We start from the raw sequence: 16,856 nt of genomic DNA on the forward strand, positions 1-16,856 counted from the left end.
CTGACCAGGCAGGAACATAATGGTTTGGTTACTAAGTAACAATCTATTTTGCTTGTCTGCGCAACATAAGAAATGGTGCCAAGAAACAAAGGCTCTATTAACACAAACCTACAAAATTTGAGCACCTAAAATAAATAGGACTGGTAGCTTTGGTAATCCCACTGACTGCTATTTTTTTTTTTTTTTGTCAGCATGCATGCGCTTAAGTCACGAAATCCAGGCCTTACTGAAGTCAGTGAGATTTCTGCTGTAGATTGAAGTTAAGATTTTATCTGTTGTGTATAAATCACTGCTATTTTATTATAGATCTCAAAATATTGTTGGTTTGCTGGGAGACTTTACACAGTCTTTTCGAAATATGTTCAGTCCTGTCAATTAAGAGTGCTGATGAAAATAATAATTAGTAAAATCTCTAAACTAAAACTGGCACACCATAGAAATTTCAAATGGATTTGAGAGAAAAAGGACTACACTGATTTATTCCTGCTTTGTACATTGACGAAATTAATTTAATCCAGTGAACAAGATCTAACTTTTTGTTGTTTTTTTGGTTTAGTACTTGGTGATTTTTAGAATGCCATGAAAATTGCTTGTGACTAAGGGGCTCTGACAGTGCCAGTATCCTCATCTCTAATCTGCATTGCCCACATTTTGATGCAGCTTAGGTTAGACATTCTGTGCCCTTGCTTCTTGCCTTGTGTTTCCATTTATAGGCATTGTGGATAAAGCTGTTATTTAACCATTGAAGAGCAACAACACAGCTGTTGTTCTCAAACTTGATTACCTGTTTTTTTCCTTGAATCTGCAGAAATCAAGCACAATATTGGTAATTGTACCAAAGTAGCACCCTATTTATATTGGACTATCCAAGATGTATAGTAGGCATCTGTCTATCTAGTTTACATGCATAAATGTATGCATGAAAGAAGCCTCTAATGTAGGCTTCAGTATAAGCTTTCAGTGCACCTAGAGTAGCCACCTGGTAACCTCCGTTGTTGATAGGTATTTAGTTAGGGTGTTCAATTTGGCTAAGTACAGACGGTCAGAAAGCCCAAATCTGAATTGATTCAATCTTTGCAGGTTAGTCTAAGATGCAGAGATTAAACTGAGAAACAACTGGACATTTACTTTTGATTCAGGAAATGCAGCCACATGCCTGTAGTGGCTCAGGCCAGAAGCTGTAGGGCACTAGAGCATGGCTCTCTGGCACATAGAGAGCCCGGGCTGTGTGCTCACTTCCTCCTCCTGCTGGCCTCAAGGTCTCTGTGATTTGCAGTCCAGAATCAAGGCAGCAGGACTCTGTGGGGTTGCTCACCACTTCCTCTTCCTGCTTCCAGGTGCCTCTGGGATTTGTGGTCCACAGTCTCAGCCAGCATTAAGTTCCAATAAATTTAGCAAGGCAGGGCAGCTCTGTACTTGGGGAAGGGGGGGTTTAACCTCCCCCCCCTCCCTAGCCCCAGACCTCTGCTGGGGTTTGCCTGGTGGGGGGCAGTCCCCATCTCCCTCTCCCTCTTCCCCTTCCCCCCCTCCCTAACCCTTCTCTGCTGGAGCAGACAGCATAGCCCAGCCCAGGGCTAGAAAGCATGCTAGGATATTGGGGGACTGTGATTTAACTTGAACCAGGAAGTGGTCTGGGACAGAAGTTTCATAAACCGGTTTGACCCAAAACAGTTAAGTCTGTTTATCTGAAACCAGTTTCAGCCATTTTGGAACTGGTTTATGTGCACTTATGTAAACTTCTGTTCTATTACAGGTTTAAACCAATTTCTGATGACTTAAACTGGTTTATGTGTAACTTCTATCCTTAGGCTTAACCTCCATTGTTTTAGGTTTATTTTCCCCTTGCATTGTGAAATGTGGGGTAATGTGCAAATAACCATTTAGCCTTCAAGTGGAATTCAGGATTTTCTCAGTATAAACCCTTTAAAGGAGTATTGTCATTACACTAGCAGTATTAGTAGGTGCAAGGACAGCTGCTTCATAAAAACAGCACAAGCGTCCTTGGTATTTGTACTGTTAATACATGGAAGCAGTGACAGCCTTCTAAAAGTGACATACAGCATTAAAGTAAGAAGCACATCCTGCTTTTTGTGCATTTCTCTCTGGTGTCTTTCTATTGGCTGTGACTATGCCAATAGAAATTGGGAGATTTGTCAGCAGATATGTAGTTGATAGAGCTTCAGATCCACCATCCTGCATGTAGCTGAGATTGTGAACACAGGAACTTTCCTCACCTTTTTAACCATATGCTTATTTGCTGACTCAGAACTGCAATCACTGACTAACTGGAAGTCAAACTTTATTATTCTGCCTCTCCCAGCACTTCTCCTGCTGGATAGAGGCGGTAGAAACTTGCATGCAAATAAACTTCAGAAACTGAAAGTTTTTTGTTAGAGGAAATGTGCATGTTTTCATTTTTCTGCAGAGGTTATAGAAACACTACTTTATTTTTAGCATGCTGTCTTCTATCAGTTGCTCACTAAATCACCTGTGGGACTCGCCCTCCATTTTAACCACTCCCCTCTGTAGACTTGGGTGACACTGCAGAATAGGATCTGTTTTCACTGACGACAAAAGCCTGAGGATTTTTGAGAAGGACGGGGTCATTACTTTTTTTTTTTTTTTTTTGGAAAAAAGTTGGAGCAAATCATTTCTTTGGAGATGAAGTAAATAAAAGCAGAAAACTAGCGAGTAGCAGTGAGGATATATGATTTCCTTTTTTGTGAGTGAACTTTAGAGAGTCTGAACTTGAATAACAAACTGCAGCCATGCAATCGGAAGCAGACTGTTTGAGTCCAGAAGCTCAGAAACTGGTAAGGGGAGAAAATTAATGTATTGCTTTAGTTCTCCTGTTGTTTGTACTGTATTTTAGAGCTAGAAGGAAGGTAGTGCTTGACAGATATGTTTGTTTAGTGCTCCAGTGGCTCTACTACCTTAGGCATGTTGGTGGTCTCAGATTACATTTAAGGAGCTATGGCCTCTGTATAGTTGAAGAGAATATACATATACTAAATATAAGCCTTCTCCTTCCACCTAAATTCTGTTCCACGCATCTGCCATATTTCATGTACAAAGAACAATCCCATCTAAAGCCAGAGCTTTTGCGCAGTGATATGTTTTCATTAATGATCTTAAAAATCTGCCCAGATGGCAAACTCCTAATGGCTGCATTTCAAAAGTTAATTATTTATTTTAAATAGCGGCTTCCTCTGTATATAATATCTAATTGAATTATGTAGAAAAGTGAATATTGTGGATGTTTCCTAAAGACCTCTAATTCAGTGGTGTTCAATCTTTTTAGACTTAAGGTGCCCCTTAGAAAATGCTAGCTTTTAGTTTTCACTTGTTTTTAGACAACAGAAAAATAATAGTCATTCTTCTGTAACAGAGAGCTCAGATAACAACAGATCACTGTTTTTAGCACTGAGTTCATATTTGAAATCTCTGGGTTTGTTTTCTGAAACGTGTTTGCACACCTAACAGTGGTAACATTGCTTGGCACATTGAGGCACCCTTAAAAGGATCTCAAGGCACTCAGTGTTGTATCACCCTAATTGTGAATCTCTTCTGTAATCCCATGTGCCTCCCAGCTGTATGCTGAAAAGGTGAAAACAACCTTCTAAAAACTTTGTGCTAATTCACATTCTCTTCCTTGCTATTTCAAAGTTTCTGATGTAGATTTATAGAAACTCCTTAATGCTACCTGACAGTGTTAGCAAAGTCCCTTTTATTAGTTTTCTCAGTGCTAGCTTACAGAAGATAGTTAGTGATTTTAAATGCAATAATGATTTTATGTAAAAAAAAATCTCAGGTTTCAAGTATTTTTAATAAAAAGATATTTTTCTCAGACCTAATGTAAGAAAAGTTGCATCTTATTAGGCCTATCTGAAAAAGCCTAAACTACATAGTGTTTGATATGACATATGAGCAGACATGTTAAATTAAAACTTGGCTGACATATTTTAAAGAAACTCCATAACAGTCCCTGTGGTGTCAGTGTAATGTGCAAGATTGACAGTGGAAATGCTGACTTGTCTGTTCATAGGTTTGTCTAAAGTGCAGACTTGAAAGTGTATTTCTGGCACATCAATTGCAAGTGAGAGCGGAGTGTGCATTTATACACAGTACAGTTGCAGAGGGGAAACCTGTTGGTGTTCTGTTCCAGCCGCGAGATAGATGCAGGTTAAAAGGTGACCAGCTAAACAGGCTCTAGATTCCTTAATCCCCAGCTGATCCACAAGTCAGAGATAGCATGAACAAGCTGTGCCAAGTACCATTTTTATAGTTGTGTAAAGGGACTGATACTTATTGAGCCGTATGAGCAGAGAGAGAGAGATTTTTCCCTTACTGTTTTAGCTCATGATCATTAGTTTGGCCACTTGGATACATTTATTATTATTGTTTCAAAATGCCTAAGAAAGAATTTAAAAATATATTCCACCAAACAGTTTGTTTTTAGATGAGCAGTTTCAATACCTCCAAAAAGCCAAACGAATTCTGCGGTAGAGTACTTGGCTGTATTAATGGATAGTGGGACAACATTATCATTTAGATTTTAATTTCAGAATTTTTATCAGAAAAATTGAAAAATACTTTTTGGAAACTTTAGTTCTTAAAATACTGTCTGTGGTTGAGGTGAAACTACTTATTACCTGCTCATCTCAATCTTGCCTGTGCACTGCCACTCAAATACATAAAACATTACCAATTCTAACTTGTATGTTGGAGTTTGGTGTCTGTCTCAATATTTTGATTTGCTTTACTGATAAGGGGGAGAGGATGATGACCACTTCATATCAATAATGCAGTAACCAATTAAAGATATCTGCATCTCTTTAAAAGAAGAGGAGGAGGGACAGGGAAGAAAAGCTCTTTTTGTTTTGTTGCTGGTACATATTGCAGCTGAAGATTAGTGTTGAGAGAAGTAGTTAGTCATGTTAGTCAAAAGTCAGTCAAGGCAGGATAGATGTGCACCTTGATAGACTCACTAAGGTGTGCCTTTATATAGTACATGAATATGAGTACAAGCTTTTGGGAACCTGAGTTCACCTCATCAGATGCTGTGAAAGGACATGCAGAAAGCAGAGTATAAGGAGAGAGAGATTGAAAAATAGGTAGTCAACGTACCACTTGGCTAAAGAATTTACGTACTATTTCAGTAAGACAAATACTGTCATATTATATTGATCATGTTTATCTATTGACTCTGCATCTCAAAGCAGGTGAAAGGAATGGCAGCACAAAACGCATCTTTCAGCATGTCACTCTGGAGCATGCTTATATTTCCAAAGATTAAAGTTTGTTAGATGTTAACTTTATATACTCAAAGTATCCTCCAGTTAAAAAATACAGTGAATAGCTGTACGTATGCTGTTGCTTGACTAAATTGTTCAACTCTTCCAGCAATATTGAACTTAAATTAAACGATTAGCAGAAGAAGTCACTTAAAGTAATCACTTCTTGAGGCAGAACTGGTTTCTACCAGCAAACTGTGGCGGTGTCCCCTCTCTTTCTTACCTCTAGCCCATAAGCACCTGCTACTAGTTTTGAATACTAGACCCTTAACAGAATGAAGTGTCCCTTTAATGTAACACAGTCTTTCAAGGTTCATCTACAGGCAGTAACAGAATTAATGCCAGGTTTGTTCCATTTAACACTACTGTAGTTTCCTGCCTTTGTTGTCTGTTTCTTTGGAGCTCCAATTTAACAATGAAGCCTATATGTTTTTCAGGGCATTTCCTTTCACATTTGCACCTTGGGATGTGTCTCGTAGAAACCTGTACCTAATTAAATCTCTAATGTATATCACCTTGTTCAAAGTAAGATTTATATGTGTTACTTCCCTGTGCTTGGAAGGGGGGAAATGTATTCTTTAACTAGGAAGTCAGAACTTCCTTAGCCATTGTTCTGTTTTATACTGGCTGAGCCCAGACAGAGTTAGATATGGGTGCAAACAGGTTTTGGTCAGTTTTAACTCCTGTCTGATTCATTTTTAGGTTGGCACTAATAATTGAGAAAGTATGGAGAAGGTAATTGGATGTAACTTACTCTTGCTGGCTCCACTCCATCTTGTGGGGAGCAGTAGTGAATAAAAGATTCTTGTCCAGAGGTGAAGTAAAAAAAAAACCAGCCTGATATTTTCAGAAACATTGGGTGAATTAGAGCTGTAGAAATTAGATTTATAGTCTGTAGGGTTCTTGTACCTATGATATGCCAGATATCAAACTCTTCAAGCAGGATGAGCATCTGGTATTAATTAGTATTTTTCATTCTTTAAAAAGATCAGTTTGTGGCTTTAAAGAACAGAGAGATCTAGCTGGGGTAGCTGGTCAGCCAAGAAGGAAATACTGCACTTTTTCAAGTATAGTAATATACCTGTATTAGGGCCTGCAGTAGCTTTAAATGTTTTAGTGTTCAACTGTAATTCTCAAAATGCAGCAGTATGTATTGATATGGCAGCGTTTTGGCAGTTTCTGTAGAGCAGTGTTGCTCTTCTAAATGACGCTGACTTCCATGGTCCTCTCCACAAGTGACCGTCTCTTTTCTCTGTTTTGTCTAGGGCACTGTTTGTAACTCTTGTGTATTTCTTGGCATAAGAGAATTGGTGATTTGAACCTTTTACTTGTTGGATCAGTCAATACAGTATAAAAGGGAAGATTCAAAGCTTTTAACAACTGTAATAGGGCTACACTTTTTAATCACTCATCTATCTCTCCAGTGATTTTTGAGTGCTTGCCTGTCCTTTTCTAGTTAAGTCTGTTAGAGGCCTGCATCCCTCATTAGGTTTTTGGCAGTTTCTGAAGGATGAAGTCATCTATAAAATATCTAACTTAATTATTTTTAATCTCGAATAACATGAAGGAATTCTTTCATATCAAGTTTGACAACTTGGAGAGTCTTGCCTTAATTTTCATTTTATACATTTTACAAATTTTCTCTTAGCTCCTCTTGTTATAGAGATTTCACTGATGTGCAGTTCAGCTGTCATCTATTGGATATAAGCAGGTCTGTCTCCTACCATCACTCTCAAGTTAGATCCTAGTTAATATTTGGCGTGCTTATCTGCTTGGTCTGGAGGAGGGCCAAATTCATGCAGGCAATGTCTGTTCTGGCTTAGTCATCAAGCAGTGGGAAATTAAAATGGCTATTTGCATACAACAGAGGAAATCAAGATATTTAGAGCAGAGAACTGTTAACATCCACAAATAAAACCAGAAACCTTGGTTCCCCCCGCCCAGTCCCACTGGCAGGGGTCCGAACCTGGTCTGCTGAGCACCCCACCCTCCTCACTGCGGGTCCTGAGGCAGAGGGGGCAGGGAGGGGGGTTAATCCCCCCTCTACCCCTGGGGGACCGCAGCTGGGTCTGCCTGGCCTGACTGCTGCCACCATTTGTTCCCTGCTTATGGCAAATAGTTGAATAAGCCCCCTTCACCAGATGCCAGAGGGAGGGGGCTTATTCTGACACTTGCTTCCTCGGCTTGGTGATTGGCTGCAGGGGGATGCCAGGTGCCCCCGACCCAGAAGCACCAGTTGCCAAGCTGGGAGGGGTCCCCTGCATGCTCCGCAGTGGACCCAGAAGTGGACCAGAAGTATTTCTGGTCCACATCCACGTCTGCTGCTGAGCGCATAGGGAAACCCCCACACTCCCATGGGACACTCCATCTGCCCCACCATCTCAGCATTCATGAGCTGCACCTGGATTAGACTAACTTGCAGAGATTAAATCAGTTTAGGCTCTGGCTTTTTGAATGCCTGTCCCTAGCCCATAAGTTGTTATATAAGCTGTTCATGTATCAACAGGTTTAAGTGAAGCTTGTGCTGTAAAATCTCATTGTTTATGAGAGCAACATTTCTGTCTTCACAGTGTAACAGTCCAAGCCTTGCTGCAAAGTTCTGTGGATAGTTGGAGGCTCTACAGTTTAATGCTAAGCTTTGCTTAACATTTAATTGTGTGAAATCTTCAATGAATCTTCACTTAAAGAGAACTTATTTTGGTTTTTAGTGCGGTGCCTGGGAACCCCTGCAAACAATACTAGAAACCTCATAAATTAATTAGAACAGTTTTTACAAAATTTCTTTCAAAGCACTTTCTATGATCTCTCTCTCTCTCTGTCTTAGAGCATTACTTTAAAATATTTGCTTCCTGTAGTTTCAAGGTTAGATTTTTGACTATCTGCAGAGTGAACCAGAACAGCCTGCGAGTCAGAATTCACTGCAATTCAAATAAAGCTTCTTAAGAATAAAACTGCAAAGACTGCAGCTTTCATGGAATTACAGTTAATGACCAGCCTCATGGCACTATAGTGCACTTCTGGCTCTCACATAACAGCTAGGAGTATTATAAATAGGATGATCATCTTAATGAGGTTATGATTTTATTTTCCCAATTAGCTACTTTCCTGAACAGCACTGAACTTTTGGGGGCATTTGGTTAACTTTCCATCTCAGCCACAACAAAAGTACTTGTGAAATGTACATAGTGTAGTGCATTTGTTGCTGGAGGAAGGGACCTAATACTACAGAGAATGGAAAGTAGTCAAAACAGGGTGGTTGACACATGCTGCTGACTGCAGGGTTTTCTTTATAAACCATAATAAACTAAAATTAAATTTTAAAAAAGTTTTATCTTGGAAATATACCCCTTTTCCCCCCTTAAATATCTTGGTAATCATATTAATGCGTATCGTGCTGACCAGAATCTTCTCGTCATGCCCTGGTATTGCTCACGTTTTGTCCTAGTCACTTTTTGGCTCTACTTACACTTTAGATTGTAAGGTTTTTGCAGAGAGAGGTCTTTCTTACAGGCTGTTTTATTACCTACCACCATAAGGCTGGGTCCTTTAGTTGCTATTGCAATATAAATAATTTATTAATAGGTAATTGTTCAAGATGGAGGCTTATAAGGATCTAGATAGTCGGTGATGAAAGCATGCTTAAAAACATAATAGTTAAAACAAATCTCAGTGTTCAAACCAGTTTATTCTTGCATGACGTGGTTAAGATGAGCCATCCTAAAATAAATGTCAGTGCATTGGTTAGAAGAATGTTGCGGTGTTTTTTGCCCCCCTCCCTCCCATAATGACTCTAGGAAGCACATGATTTCTGGCATTCATGGAAGTTTATTGTATATTATTTAAAAATATAAATATTAATTTAAAAGACTCCAAAAGGTATTGGCCAAGAGTAATAAGTAATGGTTAAGCTATACCATTAGATGGGAATGGGGGACACCAGTGTGTGTGGTTTAGAGGTATTTAATTAGGATGTGGTTGTAAACAAAACATGCTCGCAAGTAAAATATATTTGCCTCCAAAACAGCTCATCATTACGTCTGGTGAGCTACTAAATGAAAACTTGTTCTCTTCAATCTAATTCTGTATCTATAGTTTGAATTTGCACGTATTGGGTGGAGTGGTAATTTATTGACTGTGTGCCAATCATGTACAGAATGCATTGATTGCAAAACTGGAGTATAATAAATTAATAGAAGCCTAGGAATTGTGTTGATCTCTAAGTATTTGACATTAAAACTGGAGAACAAAATTTACACCAAGACAAAGGTGAAATTAAACTGATTATCTTTTACTAAAAGCTGAAGCTGTTATTTGCATCTGAAGGAACTGCTGCCTCTCACGGGTGATATTCAGAATTTCAAGGTATTAGTATCAGTACATGACAAAATTTAGTTACTGCAAGAGTGGATATTTGTGACATTTGAAATGTAGTGTATAAATTTTTTGGCCCTTAATTGAAAATGGAGGAGTGGAATACGTGCATGTGTTTTGAGTGTAACGTCTTGCCATATTTACCCAACTCCAAGACTACTTTGAATTTAAGATGACCCACCTCCAATTATTAGACTCTAAAAATGGAAAATTATAGATGTTATAGTTTTCCATTTATAGAATCTAATTAGTAAGAGGTTGTTTTAAATTCATCGTCCCCCTGCTGTGGCTGGGCAAGTAGCAGTGGGGGTGAGGAGCCAAACCCCTGCCCCTTACTCCCTTGACCCCTACATGCCTGCACCTGCCCTCCATCCGTTGTTCTCCCCCCACATCTCATACATGTGTCTGATCCCTGATGCTTCTCTCTTATGCCTGCCATCCCCATCCCCTATGCTTCTCACTGTCTGCTGCTTCTCTGTTCCAGTTCTGGAGCAGTCAACAGTAGCGACCCCAGCCCAGCATAGCCAGGAAGAAATGGCAGCAGCTCCTGGCCCAGCTGGATAAGAGCTGGAGGGACTGAAGGCAGGAGCAGAAACCAAGGGAGGGAGGAAGCAGCTGTGCATGGGGTGGGAGCAGACTATGTTGTCTTCCCGTGCTCCCTCTGAGCTGCACACGCTAGCTCCCATTTGTTCCCCCTCCCCCCTCCTAGTCTATCCTTCCCTGCCAAATGAGCCATCCCAGCCTGGATCAGTTGGTGATCTGTTGGAAACCTGGGGCCAAAGCCCCAGCTGAGCTACTGCCTGTCCCAGACTAGTACGGAAATCCAAAATGAGGCCCCCATCCCCCCATGCTGACGGAGGGGGAGGGAAAAATCAAACTTATTTTGGATTTGAGTAAGTATGGTAATGTCAACAGGTAGATTATATTTAAAAGATTGTACTGTCCAAAGAAATGGTCTTTCTCTCACCTTTTCTTTTTTGGGTACAGTAAATATGCACCCTTTCATATTGCTTATATCCCCAGGCTTGGTTGAGTGACACCAGTAGATCCCAGAGTCCTGGATATTCCTCATGTGGCAAGAAAAGGATAGGCTATGTAACAAAAGACTCATTTAGCAGATCTTCCTGTTTGGGAGCTTTGGCTTTTTCAGTATTTTTTTTTTTTTTTTTTTTTAAATTGTAGTGTTAGGTTAATGTAATGTTTCCCTGAGAAAAAATTATTAGAAACTTGTGTGTATTTTTTGGCTCCTGTCAGTTTCTGTGTAGGCAGCCATGATCAGCTAAGCTGTGAGAAATTTTACAAGATCTTAATTTCACCGAAGTTAGTGTCATCTGTATTTGACAGGCAAGATTCTTATTAGGCCAACTAAATAGTTTGAAAAATTGTTCTTTACAAGCTTTTGGGCACAAACACCCTTCTTCAGGTGTAGGGAGAGTCTGCTGGTGTTTGTGTACTCTTGTGGGTGGAGTTGAAGCTAAAGCCAATATGCAAAATTCAGGTCTGTGAAAATGCAAGTGCATCCCAGGGAAGATCAGAGGGAATGGGAGTTAATGGGTGGGAGACAGGTAGGAGGCAGGTAGTATTTGACAACTGCACTAGAATCATGAAACTAGACTTTGTTTCTTCAGGTGTAGACTTAATTCCTAATAAGAAGGCTTATCTCTGAATTCATGCTTTTGTTGACAGATACCAAACCAGAAGCATTACTCATGTTAAGCATATTAAAAGAAAGGCACACCCAATCTTCAAGTATGATGATCTGGAAAGTTGGAGTTTTAGGGATGAGATTATCATTCTTCCTAAGGTGCATACAATGAAACCTTACTTATTTGACAAACTATCTTAATTAGGCAGCTACTGAAGGAGAAGGTGACTGTGTCCGGGCCTGGTACTCTCTAAATTTCTTGACTGCCGCTTGTACAGAATATTTCAGAATGATCCCAGTTTTTGTAGTAGTGTTGTGTTATCATCTCAGCTTTGTAAAGCCCCAGATAACACACTTGACCTGTAGTAGCTTAAATATTTAAGGTTATGTGCATAAAACCAATGTTTAATTAGGGGAACAAAGCATTTTATCACATTTTAATTTTTAATTGCATAGGGTCAAATAGTCCTCTCCAATGATTATATAAACTATCCATATTGGATGCTAGGGTACTAAAGCCCTTAAAGTTTATATAAAGTACATGCTTTAAGAGATATCAAACTTTCTTTATAGGATCGAGGCTCATGTTTGTACAATGCCAGGACCAAGTTGTTGGCAACCTTTCTAGGCAGAGGCAAATGATATTTTTGATCCCATTGTTAATTCTCACTAAAACCAATTAATAATATACATTCATTGGGTATGTGAAAGTACTATCATTGCTTTATAAATAACCTAAATGCTCTGAGACTTATTTTTGGACGTGCTGCTAATGAGTTGCTGTATCTTGAGATATCTCATCAAGTATGTTTTACAGTCTTTACTGTTGAATGAACCAGCTAGATACTTTAGAACTCGAATGTTGAACTGAAGGATGACATCTTCTGTTTAAAAAGAAATGAATCCAATTTGCATTTTCCTGCCAAAAGGGAAGTGTTTAACTTTTTGTGGAATTAGTAATTTTTCTTACAAGTATTGCCATCTTGACATGAAATTCAGGATGCAGTTAAATGTATTGTAATCTGATTTCACTTTCCAATATGCAATAATCAAAGCAGATATCTGCATATGAGAATGTTTTAGAGGGAATAGAATCAAATGTTGACACTACTCCTTTAAAAAGTTGGGGGGGGAAGTTTGCTAGAAATACAAAGAATCTTTAGTTAGATATAAGGTCTCGTATGTATTTCTGCACATTGACTGGTGCAGTCTAGAGTAGAATTTTATGGTGATCTACAAGAATCGTCTTTATTTTATAAATTGGCACATAACAGTTTAGGTATCTAGTTTTGCCAAAAAACAGTTATTACCTGAGCACCAATATCTTTATTAACTAAGTGGTAGGTAATTTTTCCCCCTTCTCCTGTGTTCCTTTCTCTTTAGTTTTGAATGGTGAATATACTCTGCAATAAAACTCAGCAATTGAAGGTCCACAGAGCCATTGAATCTTTGGCATTTGGCAGCCACAGCCTTTGGCTACAGATGCTCTTCCTGTGCCACTATGCAAACCGGAAGTGATTGAGTCATAGCACCTGCTTTCTGACCTGTGGGTTGTTCTGAGCCACACCTCGGAAAGGTTGCCCCTACTTTACAGAACAGAAAACTGATGCTTTATGTTCTCCAGTTCCTTACGGTATAGGATGATTGGTGGAAGCCAATGTTCCTACTTTATGCTTTACCATAACCTAGCTGCAGTCCCCTTGTTTTTTTGTCAGATAAGCTGCTCACATTTTGTTGGTTTGCAGTTTACTACAGAAGTAATGTTTTATAAGTGCTACTTAAATGATTTTTAAGTGTTGTGCTTTTCAATGTGGCAAATAGATGCCACTATGAGGAAAAAACTATTCAGCATCAGTGCTAAGCTCTACATTCTACTGCAGTAAAAAGTTTGACGTCTTATTTTATGAAATCATGTAGTGATGAGCAGGGATCCATAGTTTTCCCTGATAAAAAAAAAATAAAATAAAAAAAATCACAAATTCTCTGATTAAAAAAAACAATTCTATGATTAAAATGAAAGGCCACTCGCCACCGCCCCCTCTGGCCCTGCTGGTGCCCCTCACGCCTTTTCCTTCCCTCCCCAACCTCCCTGGCCCTGCTGGTGCCCTTCACTCCCCGCAACACCCCGTTAGCCCTGTGAGCTCAGGCAGGGAGGCAGGGCTGACTCATGGCTGCTGCATGCACTCCTGAGGGGTCGGGGGAGGGGGGCAGGGGGAACTCTCGCTTCCCAAATCTGTGTGCGGGGCAAGGGTGGGGGTGGGCTGCCCACTGTGGGCTTGGGCTCCTGCCCTGCTGCCCTCCCCTAGGGCCTCTGCAGCACAGTGGGTTTGGCCCAGTACTGCAGGGCAGAGTGGGGCCGCAGAGGAAAGTTGCCTGCTGTTGCAAGCCGCTCACTGCCATGGCGACATTTCCCTTGTGCAGGCAGCAGCAGTAACAGCCACAACCCTGCACAGCTGCACTTGCAGGGGATGCATCTCCAGGGCAGCATGGGGCTTGCAGCAGCAAGCAGCTTTCCTGTACAGCCCTGCTCTGCCCTGCAGTGCCAGGTTGCATCCACTGGCCTGTGGAGGCCCTGGGGGAGGGCAGCAGAGCAGGAGCCCGAGCCTACAGCAGGCAACCCATGTTGCCCCTTGCCCCATGCACAGATGTGGGGGACACAGATCCCCTGCTCCCCGAGAATGTTTGCAGCAGTGGGGGGCTGGCCCCATCCCCTGGACAAGCTGTATACAGCACCATCCCACTCCCTGCTGGGGTCCTGCGGCTACATAATGCAGCATCTGGGTCCCAAGCTCCATGCACCCCTTGGCTTGGCAGCAGCCCTAGCCCCAGCCCTGCCCAACTCCCTCCCTATAAGGGCCTCAGTTCACTTACCTGCAGGAGCTGTTCTCCAGGCTGCCGTGTGTGTGTGTGTGTGTGTGTGTGTGTGTGTGTGTGTGTGTGTGTGTGTGTGTGTGTGTGTGTGTGTGTGTGTGTGTGTGTGTGTGTGTGTGTGTACACACAGGGCCCTTGGCATGGCTTTACGAGTGCTTGTGGTGCTCGGGCCAGGTGCCGGATGACTGGAAGATAGCTAACGTGGTCCCCATCTTCAAAAAAGGGAAGAGGGAGGACCCAGGCAACTATAGGCCCATCAGTCTTACCTCTATCCTTGGGAAACTCTTCGAGAAGATCCTCAAGGAGCACATCTGTGATGGGCCGGCTTCAGGGATGATGCTCAAGGGCAACCAGCACAGTTTTATTAGGGGCAGGTCATGTCAGACCAACCTGATTGCCTTTTATGCTCAGGTCACAAAGGCAATGGATGCAGGTGTTGCCGTGGATGTAGTCTTTCTGGACTTCAGCAAGGCCTTTGACACCATCTCCCACCCCATCCTCATTAAAAAACTAGGCGACTGTGGCATTGATGCTTACACAGTCAGATGGATTGCAGATTGGCTCAAGGGTCATACTCGGGTGGTGGTGGACGGGTCATATTCGACCTGGGGGGAAGAAGGCAGCGGAGTTCCCCAGGGCTCTGGTCCTGGGGCCTGCGCTGTTCAATTTCTTCATCAGCAATTTGGACGATAGGGTGAAATGCAACCTGTTTAAATTCGCTGATGATACCAAAATTGGGGGTGAGGTAAGCACGCTAGTAGGGAGGGAAAGACTGTAACAGGATCTGGATAGGTTACAGGAGTGGGCTGACATAAACAGGATGCATTTCAGTACTGACAAATGCAGGGTGCTGCACTTAGGCAGTAGAAACCAGCAGCACATGTACAGAATGGGAAACTCCCTTCTTGAGAGCATGGAGGCAGAAAGGGATCTCGGAGTCATTATTGACTCCAAGATGAACATGGGCTGACAATGTGAGGTCACGGTTGGCAGGGCTAACCGGACCTTGTCATGCATCCACAGGCGCATCTCAAGTAGAGCCAGGGAGGTGATCCTCTCCCTCTATGCGACACTGGTCAGGCCACAGCTGGAGTACTGCGTCCAGTTCTGTGCGCCCCATTTCAGGAGGGATGTAGACAACATTGAAAGGGTCCAGAGGAGGGCCACCTGCATGATCTGGGGACTACAGGGCAGACCCTACATTGAAAGACTGCGGGACCTAAACCTGTTCAGCCTTCACAAGAGAAGGCTGAGGGGGGACCTGGTGACTGTAAACTCACTAGGGGGGACCAGAAGGGTTTGGGGGAGACACTGTTTCCCCTAGCACTCCCTGGCATGACAAGGAACAATGGACACAAATTATTAGAGAGTAGATTTAGATTAGACATCTGCAAGAACTACTTCACAATTAGGGCGGCTAGGAGCTGGAACCAACTTCCTAGGGAAATGGTGCTGGCTCCTACCCTGGGGATCTTTAAGAAGAGGCTTGATGACTACCTGGCTGGACTCATTTGAGTCCAGTCTTTTCTCCCGCCCAGGTGAGGGGTCAGACTTGAAGATCTACAAGGTCCCTTCCGACCCTACTTCTATGATTCTATTATATATATGTGTGTGTGTATAAGTGTGTGTGTGTGTATATATATGTGTTTATATGTGTGTATATATATGTATATTCACATGGCACCCTCTGCCTGACTACCCTCCTCCCGCTCCCTCCCAGCCCCACGTAGGCTGGAAGTCTGCCAGCCTGCAGTGAGCTCTTTGCAAAAGTGAAAAATCAACAGGTTCTCTGCTAAAATGAAAAATCTGGCAAAAGGAGAAATTGATGTTTTTCTCTGTTTTCCAGGGGAAATGGAAAACCCAGATCCCTGGTGATGAAGTTTAGTGTGTCGTTCAGCCTTGCTCTACTGTGGGCTACTTTTGATTGCGACTGGGCAAGCCACTGAAAATATCAGGACAGAACCACACCTGAACCTCTGAGGTTTTGAAAATGTCAAGCTAATTTTAGATATATTTTCTTAATGTAACTTTTGCCTTCCTACTTTTGTCTGGAATCATAAACAGAATATTAAAATGTCATCCTAGAATATACTTTGGCATTTCCAACTGCTGAAATGGGGAAGTACTAAAAATCTCATGAGAGGCCTGCTCTTGGCAGATTTGCAGACCAGAAGGGTTTGGATAGGATTCAGAACATTTGGATACTTTAACAAATGTTAAGTGGATTTTCTTAGATTCTACCAATCCCTTGAATAATTTCAGTCTGCAGGATTTATACACAAAATCATGCCTAGCTTTGTTTATGGGCATGTGCAGTATCAGACTTGGAAAAAGCAAATATATGAATTGTGTATATAATATACATCTTTATTACTTCCAAGTTTTCTTAATTTGTTACTCCTGTTTTTAAACTTGACCTGTAACTCTCTCTTAATACAAATGTTTCCTCTGCACATGTTAATGAGAGAGTGCTTCCTTTTAGAAGTTTTTCCTTCATGTCCTTAGTGCATCTGATGAGTAAAGCTAGATGATTGTGGTTTCATACACATGTTCAAATCTGCTTGGAAAATTCTCCCAGATCATATTTTTCTGGAAAAATTTACCTGAACAGATGTTCAAATGCTGGGCTGCTGCCCCTATGCATGCTTTGCAGGCTCCCCAGTCTGCTTGGTGAT

At 41.5% G+C, this 16,856-nt stretch overlaps 1 protein-coding gene across 17 annotated transcripts in view; it reads left to right on the top strand.

The window, feature by feature from the left end:
- Positions 1-16,856, top strand: part of LRRFIP1 (LRR binding FLII interacting protein 1) — a 189,172-nt gene that overhangs the window by 82,132 nt on the left and 90,184 nt on the right. For 2 of the 17 annotated variants that reach the window (XM_090045037.1, XM_090045043.1), the window contains exon 1: positions 16,026-16,162. The exons of 12 other annotated variants lie outside the window; for them this stretch is intronic. Coding sequence is in view for 2 of the 5 variants with exons in the window: in XM_090045034.1 (XP_089901160.1) it covers positions 2,769-2,813 (45 nt within the window). In the remaining 3 variants the exon portion in view is untranslated. Of the gene's footprint in view, positions 1-2,229; positions 2,814-16,025; positions 16,163-16,856 lie in introns of those variants that run through there. 3 more of the 17 variants (XM_090045034.1, XM_090045041.1, XM_090045044.1) reach the window with 3 other exon arrangements.

Source organism: Crocodylus siamensis, chromosome 4 (genome assembly GCF_052110815.1).
Source record: "Crocodylus siamensis isolate JL-2025a chromosome 4, ASM5211081v1, whole genome shotgun sequence".
In the NCBI taxonomy this organism is placed as follows: Eukaryota; Metazoa; Chordata; order Crocodylia; family Crocodylidae; genus Crocodylus; species Crocodylus siamensis.